Source organism: Colias croceus, chromosome 5 (assembly GCF_905220415.1).
Source record: "Colias croceus chromosome 5, ilColCroc2.1".
NCBI classification, from domain to species: Eukaryota; Metazoa; Arthropoda; class Insecta; order Lepidoptera; family Pieridae; genus Colias; species Colias croceus.
In genome coordinates, this window is record NC_059541.1 from 10163716 (window position 1) to 10176529 (window position 12814).

A 12814-nucleotide genomic window follows, 5' to 3' on the forward strand; every position below is an offset into this window, starting at 1 on the left:
GTATTTCCGTTGCCGCTTTAGCTAAAAATTTAAAAATATACATTATATAAAGGGAGGGTTCCCATAGTACGGAACCCTTCGTGCGCGAATCCGACTCGCACTTGACTGGTTTTTTTTATTGTGTATACATACGAATGTTTGCAAAAAAATAATATTTTTTATTTTTTTCAATAATTAGTTTAACTAGCGGCAAATTTCTTTAGCGCTTGCCCGAATCTGCGCAAAAGTAAAAAATATTATAATAGTGTAGCGTCGACAAGCCAATTTATGAGTTATCGAATTTCAAGTGTAACGCTAAGAAAGTTCACACGGTAACTCATATATAAACAGTTCGTGCGCTATGCACAGACAGTCACGGGCTTGTCGGGACGCGGGTGGGTCGCATTAGGTCGAATATTAATTACATACGAATAAATATATGTAATTTAACGAAATATAACCTTTTGCGTAGTTATTCATCTTTTATTACACCCGCACATAACAAGCCCCTACATTGGTGACTCCCGACGAAAAGTGAACATTATTATAGTGAATTGCATAGATATCGTTTGTTAACAATTAAAAATATACCGGCCGAATTGATAACCTCCTCCTTTTTTTTGAAGTCGGTTAAAAAAATGAATCCGGCAGTTCCAGTTAGAGCAGTTTCGTCGGTACAGTTAACCCTTCTCGAGCAGTTAGCACAAATAAAGCAGCGGATAAACCAGCTGGAATGTGCAGGCTCGAGAGGCAAATCGTTTAGCGGTCGAAGGTATGGAAATAGCACGCATCGTTCCGCATCTCAAAATCACGATCGTGCAGGAATATCAAAACAGAGAAGACCAAATTGGTTATGTTATTACCATTACCGCTATAAGAACAATGCCAGCAAGTGCATTCAACCTTGTGCGTGGCAGAAGCAGCAGGAGAGACGATCAAAAAACTAAATACGGTGCAGACAAAGGCGGATGTCTGTTCCACCGTAAATAAACGCCTGTGCATATATGACAGGAAGAGTAAAATTAAGTTTTTAGTGGACACCGGCGCAATGTTTTAATTTTACCAGTGTCGAAAAATAACCGATCCGCGAGTGAGTGTACTGTGTAGTGATTAAAAACCATACGCGGAACTTGCTAAGAATCAACAACAGGATTCTTATTTGTTGCAATTATTATCTAATTCGAAAGACGCTAATAATAGGTTAAAGAAAATTATGTTACCTGAAAGTGGTACATTTATTTACTGTAATTTAGATAATGATAAAATTAGACCCTACTTGACTGATAAATTTCGACGTATTGCTTTTGATAGTGTACATAATTTATGTCATCCCGGAATAAGGACTACACGCAAATTGATTCAAAATCGTTTTTATTGGCCAAATATGAATCTTCACGTTGGCCAATGGGCTAAAACATGCATTGAATGTCAACGATCGAAGGTTAATCGACATACAATGTCATAGATAGGGAGGCGAAGAGGGGAATTTTCTGCAATACTCGAGCGTGGCAGTTTAAGATATGAGAGATACCTTAGACCTAATAGAACAACCTTGTTAACTATTTAGCTCTTTAAGTAGTGACGCGCGCCCAGGATAGACGATCAGATTAGTAAAAAAAAATCGATAGTCTGAAATACTCGAGCGCGTCAGATTAAGATATTGGGGGTTGATTTTAGTGTTTTAAGACTAAATTTAACTAATCTGACGATAAGTCCTTGACGCCGCCAAGTTATAGGGTCGCTAACTTGTAAAAAAAAAACGTTAATCCGGCATTCTCGAGCGCGCTTGTTTTTATTTTTATTTTGAAGAATATAATCTAAAACTTACTAAAAATACAAAATCTGCCGGTTTCCGCGTGACCGGAAGTCTGGAGGAGCCATTTCGTCTTCCGAAAAACGCATTGCAGTATAAGTCGCGAACGATACATTTTACAAAAAAAAAAGTTTGAATAAACAAAAAAGGTAATTTTATTTTACACAAAAAAGGTCTCTTTACATTTTTGTCCAAAGTTAAAACTTTTTGACTTGAAGCATCATAAAAACTCAAACTCCCGGTTTTTTGAGTATATCTCGAAAACTGAGGGTGTTAAGAAAAATTGATATGAAATAACGATGATTAAAAAAAAGAAACTCTCAAACCTTTTTCGGTCAGATTAAGAGAACCCACCAACATTTTTGTCAGATTAAGAAAATATGCTTTCAGGAGACCGAGATAAACCTCCCCTATGAAAATCTGACGCGCTCGAGTATTTCAAAAGGACTTTTTTTTTCTGCATTTTCAAAAATTCATCGTAACTTATCGTCACGCCGAAATCGTCAGTTTTTTTAAGGGGAGCTTCCTTGGGGTCTACTTAACACCCCTTCCGAAAATCTGACGCGCTCGAGTAAATTTTTTTTTTTGTGCATTTTTGACGAATTAATATGCCTAGCCCCACCACGCAAACCGGCAGATTAGTATACCGTTGTTATCAGAGGCACTTGGGGCATACGTAGTATGAATATCTGACGCGCTCGAGAATGCCCAAGTAACTATTTTTTTTTACATTTTTGAAAATCCGTACACGCCAAACCCACCGCTAAAATGATTTTTACCATAGAAGCTTTTCTTTTCGAAATTATTTTATCTATCGATTTTGATAAGTCTCGACGGCGCCGTTTAATTACGCCATTTAGCTACCTCGCCTCCCTATCTATCAGGTTTAGGATCGTTTCCGCAGTGCGATAGGTTTGAACATATTCATGTTGATTTAATTGGACCTTTACCCACTTCACCCGAAGGTTTTAGGTATTGCCTAACCATAGTTGATAGGGGGACGCGATGGCCAGAATGTTTTCCTACGAAAGATATAACTGCTGAAACGATTTCGCGTGTAATATATGAAGGATGGATCTCTCGTTTTGGTTGTCCGAAAAGGCTAACAAGCGATCAAGGACGCCAATTCGAAAGTAAATTATTTGCTACACTAATGAAGTTATTAGGTATTAATAAGTTGCGTACGACACCGTACCACCCACAGAGTAACGGGGCGGTAGAGCGTTGGCATAGGTCGCTTAAAGCGGCATTAACGGCTCGCTTATGCAATATATCATCATCTTGGGTTACGGAATTACCAACTGTGTTGCTAGGACTTAGAACAGCAGTAAGAAGTGATACCGGCATAAGCGCAGCAGAAATTACGTACGGAACAACTTTACGATTACCAGGTGATTATTACGATAAAAAATCGAGTTTTGAAATAGATAGCAGTCTTGAGTATGTAAGTAAATTACGAGATACTATTAGGAAATATCAGTCAGTAGCTATTAGGCAGAATGTAAGACGGAACATATTTATTCACCCCGATTTAGAAAAATGCGATTATGTTTTTGTAAGAAACGACGCAGTGCGTAAGCCTCTACAACCAACATACGACGGTCCTTATCGTGTGCTGAGTCGAGAGGAAAAGGTATTTTACATTCAAATGACTGGCAGGAAAGTTAGAATATCTGTAGACCGTCTAAAACCTGCATATTATTTGAATGATGATAGTGATACGACATCTGGGGCAGATACTGAGGTTCCATTACAAATTCCAAGTAGCGAATTGCCTAATACACATACCACGCGTAGTGGAAGAGCTATTCGATTACCGGTACGATTTAGGTAATAGGTAGTATTGTATTTGTAATTGTTTCAACTATTTTAAATTAGAATTACGATGATTATAAGTATTCATAAGACTTCATAGAAATGTATAATAAATACTTAGTAATCAACACATCGTATTTAATAAATAATAGCACTTATGAAATTTGAAACGAGTTCATTATTAATGCTTTAACGTTTTAAGTATGGTATTTCAAATTTATGTTTGTGTTAAGTTTTTATTGAAATGTTTACTACTTAGAAATTTAAGTACTTTTGATTTATGGCTTTTGAGTGTTTAGTATGTAATAGCCTTTGTAATATTAAACGATACAAGTGTAAAGAACGTATTGCGATTTGAAATGTTGATGTTGCTAAGTGTTAATTGACGTGTAACAATTAACACACGCCACTTAGAAGACCCAACCGAGTTTTTGTAATAACATAAATAGTTTAACGAAATTAGGTGTTAACTGTTAACCACTTGTATACGATACGTATTGATTGATTTATATTGTGAACCTTTTTTATACTTTATATTGTAAACATTTTGTAACCTTATATAGCGACACTTTATATACACCCATCTGTTTAATGTTTAGTTTAATTGTAAGTTTTTTTTTTTACTTGTATACCCTTTTTATTTTTTAAGGGGGGAATGATGTAGCGTCGACAAGCCAATTTATGAGTTATCGAATTTCAAGTGTAACGCTAAGAAAGTTCACACGGTAACTCATATATAAACAGTTCGTGCGCTATGCACAGACAGTTACGGGCTTGTCGGGACGCGGGTGGGTCGCATTAGGTCGAATATTAATTACATACGGTTAAATATATGTAGTTAACGAAATATAACCTTTTCGTAGTTAATCATCTTTTATTACACCCGCACATAACAAGACCCTACAATAGAATTAAATTCTCTACAACTTTTCTATCTCATATTTTCTTATAAGTTGAACTGTTTTCGAGATTATCAATATTGAAGAGAAGTAAATTAAATTCACAATGTTAGTTATACAACTCCTCCGAAAAGGCTGGACCAATTATTAGTCTCAAAATATTTTTGTATGTCTATTGGGTTGGGTAGATCTGAAAATCGGCCAACATCTATTTTCTTCATTTTGGTAACAAGAGTACGGCATAACAACGTTTGCCCAACGTTTTGTTGGTTTGTTTGTCTTTCTTGCACATCGCGTCGTAACACACGGTCTAGCTCTAGCACAATCCAGCACTATGTTATGATTTTTATGTCTCAAACCAAGAAGCATGAAGGTATGACCTTGAATGACGCCTGGATGTTTTTTGTCCCTTTCACACCTAACTTGGCAAGTTGGTGTGAAAGGGATGAAGGAACAACCAGGCGTCATTCAAGGTCATACCTTCCCGTGACTTGTCAACGTTCATAGTGCAATCTCCAGTGTATTAGATATAAGCTTCTTGCGTAAAATCTATATAATCCCATGGAAATTTTTCCTTGGACGGAACTGACTAAGCTGGTGACGTTAAATTTCAATAGCTAAATTAATGAATTTCTTGAAAATGTTTTTTAAAAAGTGAATAGAATTATTGTCCTTTTTTTACATCTGGAAACATTATTTAAATTTGTCTCCGCGACGGAACGAAGGCTGACGTCAGTAACTTGATTATTTTTTGTACTATGATTGAACAGTGATCTGTGCTATCGTAATATTTAAAATTTGTACACAAACAAAGTTGTGCTAGAGGCTGTGTGATAGACACGCGTAAATTAAAAATGTCGTCGTTTCCCGAAATTAAAAATGCGGAAAGCGAAAATACCGAAGTTTCTTCCAGTTTCATAAGTGAATTACTAAGTCCGGTGAACTTGCTCTTGACTGTTATCATTATTGTATTAGTGTATAAAATATTTAGGAGCAAGTTTGGTAAATTATCTGCAGAGGCGCCGATGCCCGAGTTGCCTAAAATTCGAAAAGACATGACTGTTGCCGAATTACGTCAATATGATGGGACTCAACCCGATGGTAGAGTTTTAGTAGCAGTAAATGGATGGATTTTTGATGCCACGCGGGGACGCCGCTTCTATGGACCCGGTGAGTGCATCAGTTTTATTAATAGCTTGACTTTTATGAGTCAGTGATTATGCATTCATGCGCGACCTGCATTAAACATCATCGTGTTATAGATATACCTGATTATAGTGCCGGAGTGTCATCGTGAGTTGAAAATAAATATAATAATAATTATATTATGTCATATGAAAATAAATATAAAAATAATTCATTAAGAAAGTCGCATTGAAATTATGTTTATTTATATGTTCCAGGTGGACCTTATGCAGCATTTGGTGGTAAAGATGCATCTCGAGGTTTGGCCACATTTTCAGTCACATCATCAGATAAGGAATATGACGACTTAAGTGATCTCAACTCAATGGAAATGGAATCTGTCAAAGAATGGGAGGCGCAGTTCAGAGGTAGGTTTGATAGTGAATAAAAGCTTGTTATAATGAAGGGTAGAAAATGTAATCTATTTACCTATTCTTTTATATTCATAAATTATTCACTAATGATAATATTAATGAAATTAAAATTTTTATCAATCAATTACCACAAATATAATTTAAAAAAAATTGGTTGTCTGTAAAGTCGGTTTACTGATGATAATTGAATGTGACAACGTCCGATTGTACTTCTTTGTCGCTCGTTCCGCGCTCTCACTCGAACTTCAAGCCTTACATGGAACGCCTCAGATGAGTCAGAGCGAGGTAACGCCGCATGAGTCATGTTTTTTCGTGCGTGCAGCCGGCTTTATCGAATTATAAGACGTTGTCACGTCAAAATTAAAATTAAAAAAATAAACTGAAGAAAAAATTTATTGATAATCCCTAATCTATAATAAAATAAGTCAAAGAAATTATGAAATTATTGTTAATGTTATTCAGGCTAAATAAGTAATGCATAGAATTTTGTTATCACTGCAAACAGTTTATCATGAATACCAACAATCTTTATTTATATTTTTATCATAATCAGCATGTGAGATAAATATATTTATTATCATAACCTTTATGTATCCTTATTCCTTAATCATCAAAAAAATATTTGAATGTGTATGTTATAATGTGAGTTTTGTTAACGTTTAGTTATTTTAAGAGTATAATATGACAATGATGTTGTTGTTCAGATATTTATAAGCATATTTAAAAGTGAATAATAGTTAAATATTGATTCATAGAATGGTAATTGTTTGAATTAAAAAAAAAGTCTTTCTAAACTTTTAATAGCTCTAACAATATCACATTCCATACATTTCTTAGCATTTAATTAACTATCACTTTTTTAAATAAACAAAACAATTTATTATTATCAAATCATCAAAACAATTCATTAAAAGTTAAAAACGCTATAAAAACATTGAACCCTTATTGATTACAATACTTAGTTTCGAAATATATCTCAAATGGCAGTCAAAGTCAGTGATACTTAAAATAGTATGTATTTAGTGCGGCTATCAGCACTGGTTTATTTACATTGCACTCTTAACCCTGTTAAAGCATATTAATTATATTTCTGTAACACTTGTGTTATTGAGTTCCTTCCTGAAAGATTTACATAATATATGGGTACTTTAGTATGTTTAACATTTGTAACATGTTCTATAACTTTTAATAGACTACTAAAGATATGAGATTTGATATATTAACTTAAAAAGAAACCCTTAAAATAAGATGTAAACAACATAAATATTGTTAAATTTGAAAGTTTAATGTTCATCTTAAATTATATTTTATCGGCAATATAAATTCCCAATGACTTGTGAATACATAAGAAAAGTATATGTACTTAAAATAGGCTCTGACACAGTAAGGAGTAATTACTATTTTTAATTTTACTAGGTATCTAGCAGCAGAAATAAAGCTTTTTTAAGATCTTCATGCTATTACATCATAGCGAACAAATTTACACAAGAAGGAAGTCATAACACCACGACAATAAACGCGTTTTTACAGTCGCGGCAATTTCATTTTATTTAGGTATCATATTTATTATACAACTGCAAAAAATATTTGACACCTCACCTTGAAATTATTCATGTTATCAGGATATTGTAAGAGTAAATATTTATGTATGCATGTTTTTAATAATATCTTGACACTGCATTTTGCCTTATGTTTGCACATTTATGAAATGAATATTTGGTTTGATAATGACCATGGATCATGATTCATCCCACTTACAGCTTACAGTGTCAAACTGTAAGTTTAACAGGTGTATTAAGGGGAGGCTCCCTAAATTTTATGTGAATTTGCATTAATATTCTGAAACAGGCACACATACAATCAAAATGGAACTGGAATGGAAATATGATTTATTGGGTCTTTTTCTTTCGATGTACAAAACGGCTACGTAATTGTAACATATTCGCTCGATTCATTTTTTATTAAAAAATTATGCCTTTTTTAAGGATTATTACATTTTTTTAAAGATTTACTTAGACTTTATGTCTAAAATAAATGTCAACAGTAAGAAAATAGATTTTACTATCGGATCCCAAGACATTTTTTCTCTAGATCAATTATTACTTTAGTTATAAACGAAATAAGAATTGAGACTTACTTTTCGAGCTCGAACGCGATCAAAGAGCGCACGCGATATTCAACTTTATTACGGCTGTGTTAGCGTCTAGCACCGTGACCGGTCTCTCAGTGCCAGAAATATGTTAGGGAGCCTCCACTTAAATAGATAGACGGGCTACACTACACTACACGCAAATAATAGTTAACATCTCGCTCAGTCTTGAGTCAGGCATTTACCTGACATTTGCATTGCATCTTTGAAGAACATCTATAACTTGAAAACATCTCAGCCTTTGTATTTGCGTTTATATCAAAACAATATTTTTGCAGTTGAATGTGTTCATTATTATCCATTCCCTTAAGATCACAGACCTAAATTATGTTAATTAGCCGGGTCCACACCAAACGATCTATCGATCCCACCGATCGTGGAACTTTAAGACACTGATCCACTTTTGGAAACTTGCGAACAAAAACATCACGCAACTGAGGCACCTTTGAAGCGAGCACAAAAACCGACCGCACACGCCAGCTAATTCATGTAGAATCTAGAATTGGTTAAATATTCAAATTATGTGAAGAGACTGTGTTTTCGCCAAGGTGACCATTTTATAATTTCTAAATGGGAAATTAAAGATATGTACTTAACAATAAAATAAAACCACGAGAACTATACTTAATAACCTTTATTTTTTCGAAGCACACTTCGTTGAATATAATTATAATGTCGACACCTAAAGGTCGTACCAATTTATATAAATTAAACAGCCACTGTTCTATATATGAGACTATATTATGGCACGTATTGAACAATTAATGTTCTTTTCCTTTTTAAATATGTTATATTTTTGCCTTTTTTCTTTTAAAAGTAAAATGCGAGAGAATGAATTTTGCACACAAATTGCAATTATTTTTTTTTTATAATAGGAATACCGTACGTTTATTCTGTCTTTTAACTGTTTATTTGTGCACGTAATGCACATAAAAGTGATACAGAATATGATATTTTATCTTTGGGCTATTATAATATATTTTAGTGAGCATTGAGTGATGAATGTCTTTCAAACGTTCGATAAATCGTTCGATAAATAAATCCTTATTAGATTAAACCACCACCTCCTATGGCTTCGCTTTCGTGGATTATAAATAAGTTTGGAAAATCAAAATCAAAAAAGAATATTGAATGTACAGAAATGATCTGGTAACTGTTTTATTAAATGCGTAGATGATCATTAAAATTTTTGTCATTTCAGAAAAGTACGACCTCGTCGGGCGGTTGCTGAAGCCGGGCGAGGAACCCGCGAACTATTCAGACGAAGAAACGGAAGACACTGAACTATCGACAAACAACCCCGAACAGAAAAAGGAACAATAAACTGCATACTTGACGAAAATCATTCATCACATTGACCGATGGGTCAAAAAGTTAGGTCGATCGATATGTAAATCGCTTTTTTATCATTTTTGAGCACCATAATCCTTTTGTCCCGCTTTATCATTGTTTAACAAACTATATTTATTAAATCTTACCCACTCACTTCAATTTCCGTGCTCATAGATTGTAAAATATCCTAACTTTTTGATTTATCGTTCAAATAACAGAACGCTTAATAATTCTACTAATGGTTACTGAGGACTCAAGTTGCGCACAAATTTTTTGTTCATGATAAACTGAAATTTTAGCAAAAAAAATTAATTGGCCACCAAGTAAAAAAATCGCAAACTGTCGACATTTCTCACCGAGACTTCAGTTCAAAACAACTATAATTAGTAGTCATTAAATCGGTTACGAATATTGTGTGATTGCTAACTGCCACTAATTATAAGTGTGGGAGATTTTTTCACAATGATTTTTTCTCGAGGTTTAAATATTAAGCCGTATTTATATCGCATAAGGTCGACAAGTAAGATATTATGATAAATGCGAAACAATATAAATCTGTAAGTGTTATGTAACCTCAGGCCTCAGTGACCAACGCAGGCTCGTCGGCTTCGCGCTACATAACTCGAGACCTACTTATCTTATTCTGGAACTGTTGCTTTTTACATATTTTTGAAGGTTATATGTAGTTTATATTGTTGTATATTTACAGTTTTGTGAATCGAAAGACTGAGTGATGGCGAAATAAAGTTGATAACGTTAAGGGACATTAGCCTAACACATTCCCCCGATCCCTTGTTATGAAATTGCGTTTCAACTTTTATTGTTCTGGATCGAGAAGTGGGATTTGGATTGTTTTGATGAAGTGAATCGCTTTAATCGAATAAAATCGCTAGCTTATAATTTCTAGCTATTAATATTAAAAATATATAGAATATCAAATGTGTATTTATATGTTTTCAATGTCCAAAGCAAACCGATTTCTCGATCTAGAACATAGCCACAATGTTTTGTTATATTATTATGTGCATTTATTGCGAATTTTAGGTTTATTTATTGGATCAAAATTGTCTTTATTTCGAAATTCATACATTTGACTTTACCTTATTCGTTTCTCCTTGACCTTTGGTACTTAAATATGGTAACATTGAAATCAAGTGTTGCAAACTTAAAAATGAAATGTGCATAATAAAGTTTAATGTATAATGTTTGTAATTATAATAAATTTTGAATAAAGCATGTTGCCAATAGTGTGTTATGTTATTTTGATATTGTTTTAATAGTTGATAATATGTTTTTGGCTATTAATTTTATATGTGAACATTATATGAACACAATTATGTTTAGATAAAAGAGTGAGTGCCGTCATCTGGCCTGGAAAAAAATATATTTAGACACATTAAAAAACAGATAACTATATTTTGTCGTGTGTCTGTGTGTATTTTTTTTACTATTCAACATAATTTATCCAACAATAGGACGCCGCTCTTTTCATTTTTTTAACTATGGAGACAATTAAATTAATGTAATCATAAGTTCGCTGTAGCACTCTATTAACTGTTATATTTATTAATTTGCCTTTTTTGTGACTAAATTAGTTTAAAGTGCGTTAATTTATGAATTGGTTGAGGTTTGTTATCGTAAGTGTGGGATAAGCTTTCGAAGATTAGGCGCAATTCATCATAATGCTTAAATTTATTTGTGACTTTCCATTTCGCCTATTTTATTGTAAAATTATATAAAAAATCAAAACTATCAAATTACATAAATGTTGCCTAAACATCGCTTATTGTTGAGATGTTAAATGGTGTGAATGTAATGCTATTGAATGTTAACAAATGAATTAAATATATGTAATGTTTATTTTAACATTGTCACAAAAATATAGTGTCTTTTTCACATGATGTGTTTTATTTCTGTGTCATCATTAATATTTAAGACCTTTAACCACACGATCCTTGCTCTATTCGACACGATCCATTTTGCTATTTTGATAATCTTAGACATAAAGTCAATTGCTTCCTGTAAACTAAGCCTGTAATAGAAAATTCCTGAAAACGTTTTCCTGGAGTTTATCGTTTCTTAGTGTATCATAATTATTTAGCATTCATTTCAGCCAGTCTTCTTGCTATTTATATAACTGCCACACTCGGATCAATAAAAACTTTATAGGTTTGTGGCACCAATTATTTTTTCATCTTCCGAGTGGCACATCACGATCAGGCATTAATATAAATAGAAATGTGTTCGGTTTGTCTTTGCTTCGTTAAGCAATCTGTATATGAGCAACGGATTCACTTGATTTTATTGCACATGAGAAAATTTTCAATCAATTTTAATGAAATCTAAATAATATTTACTATTATTACAGAGGAAAGATTCTATAATTACCTACTATCATATTATGCAAGTGAACACTTTATATTTTGGAAAGAGTAAACTCAGATACTACTGGATTTTTAGATATTATTTCTCTTGACTCATTGAATCTTGTATGCTTTGATTTGAAGATTACCTAGCTAGGTATACAGTATTACTAGATGTACCCCGCAGGTTAACCCGAAGTGCTTCGCTCATTAGCATGATGATGTAGCTTTCCTTGATAAATGGGCTATCTAAACAGTAAAATAATCGGATCCGTAGTTTCTAAGATTAGCGCATTCAACTAAACAAACTCTTCAGCTATTATTATTGGTATATAGTAGCTGATTAGTATAAATGTAGTGATGATGTCTTTACGCTGCACTGCGACATCGCGCCTTTGTAATAACATCACGCACGTGCGCGTGCAAGCTCGGTCGGTTGTTTTATTGTATTTTTACTTATAGCAGCATTAGTGTCTAAAAAATTTCAGACGTTACCTAGTATAACTAACTGTTCTACTTTGTAGGTAATATGGTAAAGACCATGTAAAGATCCATACATTTTTTTTAAGTTTTGTTTGCACTGTTTTTGCCAGACAGATTTGATGGTAGCTGCTTGTATTCAAAACATGTTCTATTTTCCATAATTGAAAGTGAGGACAGTAGTCAGTAAAAATAATGCCGAATTTACGCTTTGTCTTTTAATAATCTTTATTATTTTATATCGCAACATTAACTAACACATGGTAAGGAATAAAACTACTCACAAGTTTTCACACAACTTTATTTTAACTATTGGTATCTGAATCTATTGATTTTTTTTTGTTTGTTATAGTTATATAATGTAGTTTAGACATTAGCTTGCAGTATGTAATACGGTATTTTTCGGCGTTTGCTCCGAACTTCGC

At 33.3% G+C, this 12814-nt stretch overlaps 2 protein-coding genes across 2 annotated transcripts; both read left to right on the plus strand.

Moving 5' to 3' along the window:
- The first annotated feature begins 2945 nt into the window (after nt 1-2945).
- Nucleotides 2946-3626, plus strand: LOC123691931. The gene has a single exon (XM_045636525.1). It carries the CDS (start codon nt 2946-2948, stop codon nt 3624-3626), a length of 681 nt encoding a protein of 226 aa, XP_045492481.1.
- A 1595-nt stretch (nt 3627-5221) lies between these two features.
- On the plus strand, nt 5222-11442 carry LOC123692147 (membrane-associated progesterone receptor component 2). Its single transcript, XM_045636838.1, has 3 exons — nt 5222-5676; nt 5910-6059; nt 9416-11442. The coding sequence occupies exons 1-3, from the start codon at nt 5361-5363 to the stop codon at nt 9535-9537; spliced, it is 588 nt and encodes a 195-aa protein (XP_045492794.1). The 5' UTR covers nt 5222-5360; the 3' UTR covers nt 9538-11442.
- Nucleotides 11443-12814: the final 1372 nt, after the last annotated feature.

What these genes read in the sequence shown, in the direction of transcription:
- LOC123691931 (XM_045636525.1), top strand. Translation starts at nt 2,946, where the DNA reads ATGAAGTTATTAGGTATTAATAAGTTGCGTACGACACCGTACCACCCA.
- LOC123692147 (XM_045636838.1), top strand. Translation starts at nt 5,361, where the DNA reads ATGTCGTCGTTTCCCGAAATTAAAAATGCGGAAAGCGAAAATACCGAA. An exon ending in ACGCCGCTTCTATGGACCCG is followed by an intron (nt 5,677 to 5,909) that starts GTGAGTGCATCA and finishes TATATGTTCCAG; the next exon opens with GTGGACCTTATGCAGCATTT. An exon ending in ATGGGAGGCGCAGTTCAGAG is followed by an intron (nt 6,060 to 9,415) that starts GTAGGTTTGATA and finishes TTGTCATTTCAG; the next exon opens with AAAAGTACGACCTCGTCGGG.